This window comes from Staurois parvus, unplaced genomic scaffold (genome assembly GCF_062004578.1).
Source record: "Staurois parvus isolate SC_StPar_1 unplaced genomic scaffold, SC_StPar_1.0 ptg001349l, whole genome shotgun sequence".
NCBI classification, from domain to species: Eukaryota; Metazoa; Chordata; class Amphibia; order Anura; family Ranidae; genus Staurois; species Staurois parvus.
The window spans coordinates 4,075,380-4,092,021 of NW_028319145.1; the positions used below are offsets into that span (position 1 = coordinate 4,075,380).

At 46.0% G+C, this 16,642-nt stretch overlaps 1 protein-coding gene across 1 annotated transcript in view; it reads left to right on the top strand.

Moving 5' to 3' along the window:
* Positions 1-395: 395 nt before the first annotated feature.
* Positions 396-16,642, top strand: part of COL9A3 (collagen type IX alpha 3 chain) — a 66,075-nt gene continuing 49,828 nt past the window's right edge. Inside the window, exons 1-2 of the mRNA XM_089661551.1 lie at positions 396-643; positions 8,252-8,320. Of these exons, the coding sequence (XP_089517677.1) occupies positions 581-643; positions 8,252-8,320 (132 nt within the window). The 5' untranslated portion in view covers positions 396-580. The remainder of the gene's footprint in view (positions 644-8,251; positions 8,321-16,642) is intronic.

A 16,642-nucleotide genomic window follows, 5' to 3' on the forward strand; every position in this document is an offset into this window, starting at 1 on the left:
GTGAGATATATTTTAAGGTGTCCTATGAACTTGTGAGGTACGCCTAATATTATTTTTCGAGGTACAAAGATAAATGTACACTTTGCGCTTGCAACGCTCTGGGGTATATTGGGAGACAAATTTTCAACCTAAAATTGGGAGATTTTCTGCTGGTTGAAGGTTGTATCCTTCTTCTAAATCTAACCCTTTGTGTGCCAGGAGGACCTTCAGGAGATGTCTATTTTCTGGTAGGAGGATGGTCCATCCCTGTGGGTTCATGCTGAGCTGGGACTGGACTGTCTAGGTTGCCACCTCTCCCGTGTCCTTGTTTTTCCTTGCATTCCAGGGACTCCAGCTGCCAATCACCCATGCCCCCACTCATAGGTGGGTTTCAGCTTGTCTTCCCTCCCTTTGCTCAGTCTCTCTCTCCTCCTCCTCCACTGCTCTGAAGCCCCCTGCCTCTCCACATCCCAGGACCAGCAGAGTGAACTCAATCAGGAGTCAGACACCCCTCACTCAGGGGCTGCAATCCAGAGGAGCGAGGGGGACACAGGGACCGTAGGCAGCCAGCGGAGGGGTTGAAGGATCCCGGGGGGAAAAGATGGTCTGGTTCCCAGCTCTTGGGTTCCTTTTACTGGTCCACTTGGTGGCACCCCAAGCACCGGTAAGTCACAATGCAATCTACTTGGCTCCTCTGTATTGGTTACAAGATGGCATCTCCTGTAACTCCATCTATCCCACAACCTGGCCAACACCACCCAAAAAAGTTATTGCCTTTATCCTGCAGAAAATGGAACCCTTACATTTGGCTGCACCAAAAATTCCCCACCGTGTTTCAAACATTTCATCTACGATGATCGGTCACCATTTATCATCTCCGACTAGTTAACCCTTACATGTTGGGAGCAATGCTCAAGATGGGGACCCTGGTGTGTAAGGGGGGCTTTTGATGTGAAGGGGGACTCTGTTGTGGAGGGGGGGGGGGGACTCTGTGTATAGCACAGTCAAATTGCTTGGACTTGTTACCTGCCCATTGCCCACATTGGTAGAGTTGGACATACACGAGATACCATGCTTTCCTTTCCTAAAGGCAGTATGTTTCCTGAAGCCTAGACATCGATTATTTGATTGATGAGTAAAGATCGGCATACAGGATTCAGTAATCTATCTTTACAAAGCATAGTTGTTTCCTCTTGGTCTGATACTGTATTAACTGATCTGGTTGGCTGGCATTTGCAGTGCATCAGAACTGTTTTTTGGTACATTATTTATTGAGAAAAATTGTACTGAAAATATTTTATGGAAATAACCGGAAATAATAAAATAACAAGCGGTAATTGTCTTCCCCTATCTTCCCCTTATCATCAGGAAATATATAATGTCCCCAGGTGGTATCCTACTCTCAGCAACAGCCTACTCCTTTACTATACTGGCTTTCAGCTTTCTGTTCATTTGCCCAGACCCCCCTGCCATCCACTGCCATGGCACCCCCCGCACTATAAACTAGTAAGCAACGTCAGATGGAAGCTGTAGGGCCCCTGAATGCAGTGCACCTTGTCTGGGCTGTATTTGCAAATTGATGTCCACTGTATGCCATAGGCTACAACACAATGTAGATGAAGAATCTGCTTCCTTCAATGGTGAAAGTGACCTCTATTGGTACAGGTATCTCCAGATGGTATTCTACTCTCAGCAACAGCCCACTCCTTGAAAGACTGGCTTGCAGTTTTCTGTTCATTGATTAATTCCCCCCCCCCCGCCACTTACTACCGTGGAATCCCAGTCTATGGACTTTGTGGGGCCCCTGAATGCAATACACCTTGTCTGGGCTGTATTTGTCAATTGATGTCCACTGTATGCCATAGGCTACAACACAATGTAGACGAAGAATTTTCTTCCTTTAACGGTGAAAGTGACCTCTATTGGTACAGGTATCTCCAGAAAGTATTCTACTCTCAGCAACAGCCCATGCCTGGTTAGACTGGCTTGCAGTTTTCTATTCATTGATCAACCCCCCCCCTCCCCCGCCACTTACTACCATGGCATCCCAGTCTATGGAATTTGTGGGGCCCCTGAATGCAATGCACCTTGTCCGGGCTGTATTTGTCAAATGATGTCCACTGTATGCCATAGGCTACAACACAATGTAGATGAAGAATTTGCTTCCTTATTACCTCCAGGTAACTCCAGTTGGTATCCTACTCTCAGCAACAGCCCACTCCTTGATAGATTGGCTTTCAGTTTTCTCTTCCTTGTTTGGCACCCCCTGCCAATTACTGCCATGGCACCCCAGATTATAAACTAGTTAGTGACCCTAGATGGAAGCAGTGGGGCCCCCTAATCCTATGGACCTTTTGAAAAGTTGTCCACTGTATGCCATAAGCAGCAACATATTATCGATATCACTATTTAAAGGAAGAACTTGCTTCCTTGAGACAGTATAGGACAGTATTTGCGCTTTGATTCCCAAAGGGGCCATCAAGAATTAGTACAAACGTCATTAAAAAATGCGCGCCTTTTTTTTTCATATTAGGTTAATGTTTTTTTTATTTGGCATACTTTGTGTCAATAAATTTTTTTTTTTTGTAGTCTCCACTTTTAGACATGGTCTATGTCATATCCCCATAATGCAGGATCTCTTTATAAAAGGATGAAAATACGAAGCAGCCTTACGGTTTATGAAAGGAGCGCAGTAACCCATAGCAACCAATTAGATTCTAGGTCTAAACAGGAATGCAATTGTTGATTGGTCAATATGGGTTCCCCTAATGTGTTCTCCAAAGGGTAAAAAATGTAGCTGTCCTTTGTGCTGTTCTTTCTGTGGTATTTAGATAATTCCTCAGGATCCTTAATACATTTTGATTTATGTATTTTTATTCCTCTTTTTTTTTATAGTGTTGTAAGTTTATTTTACTGTCTGTAACTAGTTCCTTTGCCTTATTGTACTCCGCTTTGGAATGTCAGTAAGGGGAGCATTCCTCCACCCCCGAAAACAAAGAACCCCTTGTCTTGGGTCCACGTATGGTGCCCATTTTATTCCACTTCCCCTCTGAGGTCTCTGGTGTTTAGTAGTGCTATATAAACATGATACACATACGTTTTGTTCTTTGATGTTTGATGGAACACTGTAAGGCTTGTGTCGTACGTTCTGTGAGGGCTCTTTATTGCTGGCTCTAGTTTACCACTCGGCCCTCATGCCCCGTCCTTGAAAAATAACAGAAAGTACTAATAATGCATTAATATACAGCAGAGGAAGAAGGGGTTCCATTATTTTTTCATGCAGTCATCCTTCATCAGTGATTTGGACAAGTCAAGCCAATAAAAGATGCTGGTCCTTAGGGTTGGCATTGCCCACCTTAGGTAAGAACAGCTTGTAGGTGTCTACAAAGTCTACCAGTTGCTGGCTTCTAAAATTCAGTCCTGCATTGGCAAAGTTATGTACAGTGCATGAGAAGTGGAAGTCAAGGACTGTTTTTGCTTCTACTGAAGAACATGAAGGCCAGTTGATCAGATTGTGGATATGAGACATCGGGATGGGAAATCTTTGCATCACTTATCAACTCGCTGTCAATGGCAAGCTTCAATAGTGAAACTAGGCCATCTAGGTTGTGTCCATTGGGGCAGATACCAGGGCAAGCAGGTGACTTTGATCAAACCGGTCAACCTGCTTAGACTGGGGCACCAACAGGGCCAACTTGCAATGGTCCTTATTGTGTGACAGATGATAGAAGCACAGCCAATGCGGTCCTCACACACCTGTATCTTCAATCTACTATTAGCCTACTAGCCGGCTACTAACTAGACTACTAGATGGCCTATTGACCAGCTAAGTCTCAAATGATCTTGCTTTACAAATAATTGACTCACTTATACTTTACTTGATATGGGACCATGTCATCCAATATATTATTAACGGATACTCAATCCTGCCAAAACATCAGCTGAAATGCCTTTACAATCTCTGATAATCAGGCGATCTTGGCTTAAAGGAGCGTTCCATCTTACAGACACCAGTCATAGTGGTCTTATAATATAAAACTCTGCAATGAGGTCATTTTTCTTTTATATCACAGAACGTGCCTCTGTTGGGATATGGTTTTCTGTATCTACTACTCCTTCAGAAACAAGTCCTGGAATCTACCTCTAGGTTCAGCCAGTGCTGCCCTCACCAATTTACATTGTTTTCAGCTTTATTGTGGATTAGATGAACCATTCTCAACATTCCATGTCTCAGTGCGTTCTTCAGAGTATGTTGTGAAATAATATATAAATGGAATGTGACAACATAGTGTGGTTCAGACATAGGCAGAATACACAGAGATGTGTAATATAGGTGGCAGGAATCCGAGGACGCTTTCCTAAGATAGGCAAAAAACGGGCTTGTGTCCCAGATGATTTGGCAGCTTGTGTACTGCCTCCTGTCCATATGACTTCTGTACTGCCCCCCATCTGTATGATTCGTGTGCTGCCCCCTGTCTATATGACTTGTGTGCTGCCCCCTGCCTACATGACTTGTGTACTGCCCCCCATCTGTATGATTTGCGTGCTGCCCCCTGTCTATATGACTTGTGTGCAGCCTCTTGCCTATACAATGTTTGTGCCTCCTTCTGCATGTGTACTGCCCCCTGCCTATATGACTTGTGTGCTGCCCCCTACCTAAAGACTTGTGTGCTGCCCCCTGCCTATATGACTTGTGTGCTGCCCCCTACCTAAATACTTGTGTACTGCCCCCTGCCTATATGATTTGCGTGCTGCCTCTTGCCTATACAATGTGTGTGCCTCCTTCTGCATGTGTGCTGCCCCCTGTCTATATGACTTGTGTACTGCCCCCTGCCTACACAACTTGTGTGCTGCCCCCCTCCTATATGACATGTGTGCTGCCCCCCTCCTATATGACTTGTGTGCTGCCCCCTGCCTACATGACTTCTGTACTGCCCCCTGCCTATATGACTTGTGTGCTGCCTCTTGTCTATACAATGTTTGTGCGTCCTTCTGCATGTGTACTGCCCCTTGCCAATATGACTTGTGTGCTGCCCCCTACCTAAAGGCTTGTGTGCTGCCCCCTGTCTATATGACATGTGTACTGCCCCCTGTCTATATGACTTGTGTGCTGCCCCCTACCTAAAGACTTGTGTACTGTCCCCTGTCTATATGACTTGTGTGCTGCCCCGTCTATATGAGTTGTGTGCTGCCCCCTACCTAAAGACTTGTGTACTGTCCCCTGTCTATATGACTTGTGTGCTGCCCCCTACCTAAAGACTTGTGTACTGCTCCATGCCTATATGACTTGTGTGCTGGATCTTGCCTATACAATGTGTGTGCCTCCTTCTGCATGTGTACTGCCCCCTGCCTATATGACTTGTGTGCTGCCCCCTACCTAAAGACTTGTGTACTGTCCCTTGCCAATATGACTTGTGTGCTGCCCCCTACCTAAAGACTTGTGTACTGTCCCTTGCCAATATGACTTGTGTGCTGCCCCCTACCTAAAGACTTGTGTACTGTCCCTTGCCAATATGACTTGTGTGCTGCCCCCTACCTAAAGACTTGTGTACTGCCCCCTGCTTATAAGACTTAAGTGGAGCTCCCTGCCAATACGGCTGGTGTACAGTACAATTTTTGTGTTGCCTTCTGCCTATTTGACTTGTGCACTGCCCCTTGCCTTTAAAACTTGTGTGTTGCCCCCTTTCTATATACTGGTATGCTGCCCCCTGTCAATGCATACTTGTGTGCTGCCCCCCCTGCGAATGTGACTTGTGTGTTGCCCCCTGCGAATGTCACTTGTGTGTTGCCCCCTGCCTATATGATAGGTGTACTGCCCCTGGTCTATACAATTTGTGTGCTGCTCTCTGCCTATTTGATGGGCGTACTGCCCACTGCCTATACAACTTGTACCCTACCCTTGCCTATAAATGTTGCATGCTGCCCTCTGCCTATACAGGTTGTGTGCTGCCCTCTTCCTAAACGACTTGTGTACTACACCCTGCTTATACGACTTGTGTACTACCCCCGCCTATACAACTTATATATTGCCCTGTGCCTATACAGCTTGAGTGCTACCCCCTGCCTACATGACTTGTATGCTACCCCTGCCTATACAATTTGTGTGCTGCCTCCTGCTTATATGATTTATGTGCGGCCCCCTGCCTACATGACTTGTGTGCTGCCCCCTGCCTACACGCCTTGTGTGCTGCCCCTTGCCTACACGCCTTGTGTGCTGCCCCCTGCCTATACGACTTGTGTGCTGCCCCTTGCCTACACGCCTTGTGTGCTGCCCCCTGCCTACACGACTCGTGTGCTGCCCCCTGCCTACACGCCTTGTGTGCTGCCCCCTGCCTACACGCCTTGTGTGCTGCCCCCTGCCTACACGACTCGTGTGCTGCCTACATGACTTGTGTGCTGCCCCCTGCCTACACGCCTTGTATGCTGCCCCCTGCCTACACGCCTTGTGTGCTGCCCCTTGCCTACACGCCTTGTGTGCTGCCCCTGCCTACACGCCTTGTGTGCTGCCCCTTGCCTACATGCCTTGTGTGCTGCCCCCTGCCTACACGCCTTGTGTGCTGCCCCTTGCCTACACGCCTTGTGTGCTGCCCCTTGCCTACATGCCTTGTGTGCTGCCCCCTGCCTACATGCCTTGTGTGCTGCCCCCTGCCTACACGACTCGTGTGCTGCCCCTTGCCTACACGCCTTGTGTGCTGCCCCTTGCCTACACGCCTTGTGTGCTGCCCCTTGCCTACATGACTTTTGTGCTGCCCCCACCATTATGACTTCTGTACTGCCCCCTGCCTATATGACTCAAGTGCTGCCCCAGCCTATATGACTTGTGTGCTGCCTCTTGTCTATACAATGTGTGTGCCTCCTTCTGCATGTGTACTGCCCCCTGTCTATATGACTTGTGTGCTGCCCCCTGTCTATATGACTTGTGTACTGCCCCCTGCATATACAATGTTTGTACTGCCCCCTGCTTATATGATTTATGTGCTGCCCCCTACCTATGTGATTGGTGCACTGCCTGCTGCCTATACGACTTGTGTGCTGCCCCCTGCAGAAAGGATTCTAGTTCCTTAGCCAGACTCAGATTGTCATCTGTGGAGGAGGGTTTCAAACTCATCACAAAGGTGCGGAATGTCACATTGAAGGTCTTCCCAAATAATCCTCAACTTACTGTCCAAGAAGGACATGTGACCTCATGCCTTCTCCACCCTGGACAAGCAAAGTTACGGTCCATCTCTGGGACAACAATGGACAGTTAATTCACATCTGACATTAACTGACCTTTCCCAATTAAATTTTTTATCACAGAACTAAGTGAAAATTGGCTTTTGCCACTTATCGGATTTCTCTGTGAAAAATGCATGAAACTGCTTTAATTCTGTTAATTTTTAGACAATTTAATTGGTTGCTGAGGGATACATGAGCACTGCATTAACCCTGTTACTGGGTGTTACACCAACAATAGAGGCCAGTCTACTTCATAGGAGATATTGACCCTCTAAGAGCCTTAGATAGTGCGAAGGGCAGTAACAATTTCTAGGGTGCAGTATCTAACTGCACCCAATCAGATGTAATCTATGATTGGTTAAGAGCAGTCCCCTCAAGGTAAGCTTAATACTCATTGGCCGTAAACTAAGATTCACATTTTTTTACCTTCCCTTGTGCCAGGTACTCAGTATTTTTGGCCCAGTCTCTGCCAATGTAACCAGCCATCTTGGATGATATGGATACTTCTAGGTTCTGATCATTTGTTCTTATACATTGTTGTCCATGGAAATGTCACTGTTTCCATTGTCTTCAATTTTAGTTCATGTTTTTGAACAATGGAGTTGTAGGTCTCATAAATGTTCTTTTATACTCTAAGCAGAATGGTGTATTGGGGTATGTGGGTCAGGGGCGGACTGACAACTCATGGGGCCCCTGGGCAATAGGGGATCATGGGGCCCCTGTGTCCTTGCCAAACTCAAAAAAACCTATGAAAAAGGTACCAGGGGCATCTCATGGGGCCCCCTACTGACCCCGGGCCCTCGGGCAGTGCCCGAGTTTCCAAATGGTCAGTCCGCCCCTGATGTGGGGTATCAGGTGAGATTGACTTGGTTTCTCACCATTGGAGGGTCCTGGAAGTTATTTTTCCGGGACATAACTGGAAATATATATTTTTAATACCGGAATCGATGACTCCTTTGCAATATTTCGCATAGTATGAACTTTCTGACCCGATGTGATCTTGTCATTGTGACTATCTGTTGATGACAATGTCTTCTTGTCTGTCTTTCTGCAGAGAGCGGGACCTCCAGGACCACCTGGCCCACCTGGACCTCCTGGAACACCGGGCAAGGATGGAATAGATGTGAGTAGCTCTGATTGGCTGAGGGTGGACACAGTGGTTAGGGTAAGAGTTGTATGCGGAGGTTAACCCTTTCTCCGCTGGAGGGGCATTGGTCAGTGTGTGTCTCTTTGCCCTGTGATTGGTTGGGGTGGCATGTCATGGGTTAAAGGAATTCTTGTGTGCAGGAGAAGCGGTGTGTTTGTTCAGTGGGGTACAAAGGATGCTCTGTGTATCGCTCTCAGCAACCCCCCCTCCCCTGCCAGACTCCAGCCAGGAGGGACCAGACTGTGCACAGAGGTCCTTGTGTGCTGCCTCCACATATGTGTGCATTGCCTGCTCCTATCAAAGACTCAGAGTCTGCATCCATCTGAAGAGCGCAGACGTTTCTGGACAGGACACCTCCTTATTCACTTGCTGATCTTTAAATAACACGGTTGATTTTTTTTTTTTTAAAGGATCATTGAGTGTTACATTCAATTTATCTTTGTGTATAAGAGATATTATTGCTGTTCTAAAATATACATATTAATGGTACTTGTATAGAGGAGCGTTGGTGTCCAATGCTGACTTTTGTTCCTGAACATAGTGCTGTTTAACGCATATACATCTTCAGACTCAGTGCAGAGACTGAGGATTCAGATCATTTCGTATCGGCTTCTGATAGGGATCCTGATGTATGGGGGGGGACTCTGATAGGGACCCTGATGTAAGGAGGGCTCTGATAGGGACCCTGATGTAAGGGGGGCTCTGATAGGGACCCTGATGTAAGGAGGGCTCTGATAGGGACCCTGATGTAAGAAGGATTCTGATAGGGACCCTGATGTAAGGGGGGCTCTGATAGGGACCCTGATATAAGGGGGGCTCTGTTAGGGAACCTGATGTAAGGGGGACTCTGATAGGGACCCTGATGTAAGGGGGGCTCTGATAGGGACCCTGATATAAGGGGGGCTCTGATAGGGACCCTGATGTAAGGGGGGACTCTGATGGGGACCCTGATGTATGGATAAACTCTGATAAGGCCCTTTATGTATGGGGATCTCTAATGAGGACCCTGATGTAAGGAGGCACTCTGATGGGGACCCTGATGTAAGAGGGTCTGAAAAGGACCTTGATGTAAGAGGGAACTCTGAAAAGGACCCTGATGTAAGGAGGGACTCTGAAGGGAATCGTATGGGAGAAATCTGATAAGGACCCTGATGTAAGCGGGAACTCTGATAAGGACCCTGATGTAAGCAGGAACTCTGATAAGGACCCTGATGTAAGCAGGAACTCTGATAAGGACCCTGATGTAAGGGAGGACTCTGATAAGGACCCTGATATAAGGGGGAACAATGATAAGGACCCTGATGTAAAGGGGGAACTGTGAGAAGGACCTTGATGTAAGGGGGATCTCTGATAAGGACCCTGATGTAAGGGGGATCTCTGATAAGGACCCTGATGTAAGGGGGAACTCTGATAAGGACCCTGATGTAAGGGGGATCTCTGATAAGGACCCTGCTGTAAGGTGGAACTCTGATAAGGACCCTGATGTAAGGGGTAAACCTTATAAGGACCCTGATGTAAGGGGGAACTCTAATAAGGACCCTGATGTAAGGGGGGACTCTGATAAGGATCCTGATATAATGTGGAACTCTGATAAGGACCCCTGATGTATGGGGGAACTCTGATAAAGACCCTGATGTAAGGGGAAACTCTGATAAGGACCCTGATGTAAGGGGGTACTCTGATAAGGACCCTGATGTAAGGGGGAACTCTGATAAGGACCCTGATGTAAGGGGTAACTCTGATACGGACCCTGATATAAGGGGGAACTCTGATAAAGACCCTGATGTAAGGGGTAACTCTGATACGGACCCTGATGTAATGGGGAACTCTGATAAGGACCCTGATAGAAGGGGTAACTCTGATAAGGACCCTGATGTAAGGGGGAACTCTGATAAGGACCCTGATGTAAGGGGGAACTCTGAAACGGACCCTGATGTAATGGGGAACTCTGATAAGGACCCTGATGTAAGGGGGAACTCTGATACGGACCCTGATGTAATGGGGAACTCTGATAAGGACCCTGATATAAGGGGGAACTCTGATAAGGACCCTGATGTAAGGGGAAACTCTGATACGGACCCTGATGTAATGGGGAACTCTGATAAGGACCCTGATATAAGGGGGAACTCTGATACGGACCCTGATATAAGGGGGAACTCTGATAAGGACCCTGATGTAAGGGGTAACTCTGATACGGACCCTGATGTAATGGGGAACTCTGATAAGGACCCTGATATAAGGGGGAACTCTGATAAGGACCTTGATGTAAGGGGAAACTCTGATAAGGACCCTGATATAATGGAGAACTCTGAAAAGGACCCTGATGTAAAGGGGCACTCTTGTCCAGTATCTCAGAGTTGCAATAAATATCAGCAGTGGACTCTGGAGTGTGGTTTGTGTTTTTTGCACATGAACATTGTGTTGGCAGAGCAGGCCATAGGGAATCGGTATCTGATTTGGGGTATTCAGGTCATACAGACCGGAGAGCAGAACTGTGCGAAATACTTTGTATCTGCAATGAGGGTATTTGGAGTCAGGCATTCCAGTCAGGTAAGCCCATTACACGTTACAATCTGTACATTTGTTAGATCCACCAACATCTATGCAGTAGCCCACCTGATTGTATACAACTTGAATAAATACTTTAGGTAGGTCTTCATATTATATCATTTTGTGAATCTAAAGGAGACTGTAATGTGAAGGATGAGTTTCTAGCGAGGTGTTGCAATCATTCCTGGTATGACTTGCCTTTCAAAAAAGAAAAAGGCACTTAAAGTTGTTCTGAAGGCTTCATATTTTTATCTTTATGTATTTCCTGCATTAAGGTATACAATGTGTAGGTAGTAATATGCCCCCCCTCCCCCATTATACGTATAGTCCTCACTCGATCTGCGTTGAAGTGCATTGTAGATCAGATCCTCAAATAGATGGTGGAGATCACGAAGGTGACAAATCTGGAGCTGCAGGGATCTCTTCCACATGGTAACATCTATTACCTGCTTTCCAAAAAATATTGTTGTCTATCGTACGTTTTCCTAAAGTGAACCTGGTTTATTGTATATGCAGGCCAAAGCACCAGGTTCACTTCAATGGCGTCCTCTTCTGATCCGCCACCTCTCTATTGATGGAAGAAAATGCCCAGCACAGCTGGGAGTATAGGAACATGTGGTTCATACCATGTAAGAGGTGGATTGGTTCAGCACTAACACATGGGAGGGATCCTTAGTGATGGTGCCTGGTGATTGGTTCAGCACTGACACATGGGGGGGGGTCCTCAGTGATGGTGCTTGGTGATTGGTTCAGCACTGTCACATGGGGGGATCTTCAGTGATGGTACTTGGTGATTGGTTCAGCACTGACACATGGGGGGATCTCCAGTGATGGTGATTGGTTCAACACACTGACACATGGGAGAATCCTCAGTGATGGTGCTTGGTGATTGGTTCAGCACACTGACACATGGGGGGGTCCTTAGTGATGGTGCTTGGTGATTGGTTCAGCACTGACACATGGGGGGATCTTCAGTGTTGGTGATTGGTTCAGCACTGACACATGGGGGGATCTTCAGTGTTGGTGATTGGTTCAGCACTGACACATGGGGGGATCTTCAGTGATGGTGCTTGGTGATTGGTTCAGCACTGACACATGGGGGGATCTTCAGTGATGGTGATTGGTGATTGGTTCAGCACACTGACACATGGGAGAATCCTCAGTGATGGTGCTTGGTGATTGGTTCAGCACTGACACATGGGGGAGGTCCTCAGGGATGGTGCTTGGTGAATGGTTTAGCACACTGACACATAGGGAGGGGTGGGTTCCTTAGTGATGGTGCTTAGTGACTGGTTCAGCACATTGACACATGGGGGGGGGGGTCCTCAGTGATGGTGTTTGGTGATAGGTTCAGCACTGACACATGGGGTGGGGTCCTCAGTGATGGTGCTTGGTGATTGGTTCAGCACACTGACACATGGGGTGGGTCCTCAGTGATGGTGTTTGGTGATAGGTTCAGCACTGACACATAGGGGGGGGTCCTCAATGATGGTGCTTGGTGATTGGCTCAGCACACTGACACATAGGGGGATCCTAAGTGATGGTGTTTGGTGATTGGTTCAGCACACTGACACATAGGAGGGTCCTCAGTGATGGTGTTTGGTGATTGGTTCAGCACACTGACACATGGGGGGTCCTCAGTGATAGTGCTTGGTGATTGGTTTAGCACACTGACACATAGTGGGGTCCTCAGTGATGGTGTTTGGTGATAGGTTCAGCACTGACACATGGGGGGGGGGGCCTCAGTGATGGTGCTTAGTGATTGGCTCAGCATACTGACACATGGGGGGGATCTTAAGCGATGGTGTTTGGTGATTGGTTCAGCACACTGACACATGGGGGGGGGTCCTCCTATTCCTTCTGTACTGAAATGTATTGTAATTGTATTGTCTCCCTTATATTGTACAGCGCTGCGCAAACTGTTGGCGCCATATAAATCCTGTACAATAATAATAATAATGGTGCTTGGTGATTGGCTCAGCACACTGACACATTATTATAATTATTATTATACAGTATTTATAAAGCGCCAAAGGGTATGCTCAGCGCTGTACAGTAGCGAGGGGGACAGAACATGAGACAAGACAGTAACAATACAAAACACGAGGGGTTCGAGGGCCCTGCTCTTTCGAGCTTACAATCTAGGAGAGGGGGTCCTCAGTGATAGTGCTTGGTGATTGGTTCAGCACACTGACACATGGGGGGGTTTCTCAGTGATGGTGCATGGTGATTGGTTCTGTACTGACACATGGGGAAAGGGGGCCCTCAGCACTGTGAAAGCTACATCAGAATGTCAGAAGGGACTTGAAGCTTGGACCAGGCTGCTTTTCTTTACTCCCAGCGGCTGAACAGGGCAGCAGGAGAGTGAAGAAAAGTTGAGCACAGGTTCCCTTTAAATCCACCTTGATGTTTCACAGCATTACTGGAACAATGTTATGTAGACATATCAGACCAGCCTTTTCAATGTTGAAGTATTATGTTGGAGAAAACAAAGCAACACCAAAACTTTATTCCAGTGTTGAGGCATGAAGCGTGGAATCTGGTGGTGTCTACGGATTTGCTGCCTCAGGGTCTGGATGGCTTACAGTGACTGAGGGACCAGGAAATTCCAGGCTGTATCAGGAAATTCCACAATATAAGTGTGTCTGTCTAAATCACAAAAGTCGGGTCGTACAACTTAACAATGGTCCAACACACAGAAGAAATGCAACGACAAAGAGGCTTATACAGAAGAAAGTTCTGTGTTTTACAAACAACAAGCTAAGGTCCTGACCACAAACCCGAAGAAATGCTGTGCTGTGACCTCTTACTGGATGCTCAGTCAAGACGTTCCTCACATTCATGATCTGAAAGGGTTTGGTTGAGGTTACTGCCCATGCAGGAAGGTTGAATTAGCTGCTGAATACAGGGGTTCACAATTTCATCAATGGCCTTGTTTGTTTAAATTCGCTGAATACGTAAGAAAGAAATATTAGTTGTGTTTATGAAACAAGCCTGCCTTTATTATTATCGCTTGTAGAAGTATACAATAATGGTGCAAAATGCAAAAACATCCCGACGTGAAATCCTTGTTGTTCCAATATTTCATTTGTATTTATTGATCTAAAATCATATTTGCTCTTTACAAATGTACATTGTCCAGTCTTTGCTATTTCCCTCCCTTATCCTAACTATGCCATGGAATCCAGGAGACTTGAGCAACTGCTTGTGTTTAGGTCTAGTTGTCCTAATGTTCCTGCCCCCAAGGAGCCCTGGCCAATGGCACCTGCAATTTCCATCTATCCAAAGTTTCAGGATCACTGTATACCTCCCAACTTTCTGAGATGAGAAAGACATCGGACACCTTATCTTACAATGTAGGTAGGCAAGGGACTCCCCTCTGCTACTCCCCCTGTTACATGGACTATGAGGAATTAAAGAATACTGTATGTAAACCCAACATATGTGCCTGCTGTACCATCTACTTGTATGAAAAAGTCTCCTGTACTCTTTGTATTGCTTCCTTTGCGTGAAATCCCTGCCAGTCCCTCTGCTTTCCTATTCAAAACTGACCATACTAGGCATGAGAGCAATGTCAGAGCGGATGAAAATGGACAGGCGGTCCATTTTCATCCGACCACTCATTGAGGAGAGCCAGCAGCTCTGTGCCTGCTCTGCAGCAGTGGAACAGACATAGACCTGTCATCCGCTTGCTCAGTGGGGATCAGAGGAGAGATCCCCGCTGAGCAAACGGATCCGCTAAATGGGTCCACACCGTGTGAAAGAGTCCTAAAAATCCAATTCAATTTAAGGGTTCTTTAGCACGGGCATTCCATTTTTTTCATCAGTTCAGTCACGTTTTTTCCAAGTTCACATCAGTTTTTCATCCGTTTCCATCAGTTCTTCATCAGTTTACATCAGTTTTCCATCAGTTCTTCATCAGTTTTTCATCAGTTTCCATCAGTTTTCCATCAGTTCTTCATCAGTTTTTCATCAGTTTAAATCAGTTTTGCATCAGTTCTTCATCAGTTTACATCAGTTTTCCATCAGTTCTTCATCAGTTATTCATCAGTTTCCATCAGTTTTCCATCAGTTCTTCATCAGTTTTTCATCAGTTTAAATCAGTTCTTCATCAGTTTTCATCAGTTTTCATCCGTTTTCATCAGTTCTTCATCAGTTTTCATCAGTTTACATCAGTTTACATGAGTTTTGCATCAGTTCTTCATCAGTTTTCATCAGTTTACATCAGTTTTGCATCAGTTCTTATCAGCTTTTCATCAGTTCACATCCATTTTTCATCAGTTTACATCGGTTTTTCATCATTTTACACCAGTTTTTCATCAGTTCACATCCATTTTTTACATCCTTTACCAATGCAAAAACAAACCGTATGTCCGTTTACATCCGTTTGCATCCGTTTATATCCATTTCGTGTCCGTTCAATTTTTTGCTACTGAAGAAAAATAGTTTTTTCTTCCGTTCAAAAAAATGGATAATAATGGATGTGGACATTAAAAGATGTAAGATCGTTTACATCCGTTAGTCCATAGAAATGCACGGGTGTCCGTTTTTCACCCATAAACGGACAGATGAAACCCGGACATACGGAACGCCCGTGTGAAAGGGGCCTAAGAGGGGTGTGGAATGTCAATTGGAGGATCATTGGTTAGGAGTCTAAGTAGATATGTTGAAAGCATTGTAATATAGGTTGTTGAGTTTCTACTGGCAAGGTTTAGATAAAAGATTCCCAGATGTTGAAGAAATTTTGAACCCGTAATGAACAATCCAAGGAGGCTCCACCCATTCCATGCGAGACACGTAGGACAATGTTGCTATGTTTCATTTTTATTTTAAATTGAAAATGTTGGGGTTCCCATAAACTTTACTATGCCAAAAATGATTGGCTAAAGAATAACTAGAGGGCAAAATTTTTTCTGTTTTAGACATAGTGGAGATGGATTAGAACCCCTTTCAAGTTTTTATTGCTGTCTCTGTGTATCGCCCCTTGTTATCCAAAAAAATGAAACCAGCGGTCAAATCTTCATGCTGACTAGGGGTACTGTAACTGTCATTCACTGAGGTGCAGGTGAAGATTGGGAAATCTTGGTATTGGTAAAGAAAAGCAAAAACAGGGCGTACTCTCTTCGTGCATTACCGTGGTGAAACATGAGTTTATTTAAAAGCATAAAAGTGCATACTCACAAACCAAAGGGGATTAAAACAGAGATAAAGAGTCAGTGGTGATGGTCCAAAGTAACGGTAGACCCTCATTGAGGTAGGCTAACGCGTTTCATGAGACGTACTCCCTTCTTCAGAGCTCATCTACCATCTTTTTGTGTCTGTTCCCCACTGCAGTAATTATTATTCATTTGGAACCACTAATCAATATGAGGACAGCCTATCCAGAACATTTCCAGAACATTACCATTGATGAGGAATGTAATAGAAACATAAAAGCCACCCCATTAGCTTTTCCTCTACTGCCATAGACTCTTCACACACCAACTGTCTACAAGTACATCCTCCCTCTGCATGGCAGTCAGGCATGTGTGCCTTCCTGTTCATCCTCCAGGTCCTAAAAAAATGAGAAGAAAGGGTGCCAACCATGGGAGGACTGACCATTCGAGTACTCGGCCCGGGGTCAGTAGGAGGCCCCATGAAATGCCCCTGGTACCTTTTATAGGCTTTTTTGGGTGTGCTTTGAGTGTGGGCAAGGACACAGGGGCTACATGATCCCCTATTGCCTGGGGGCCCCATGAGTTGTCAGTC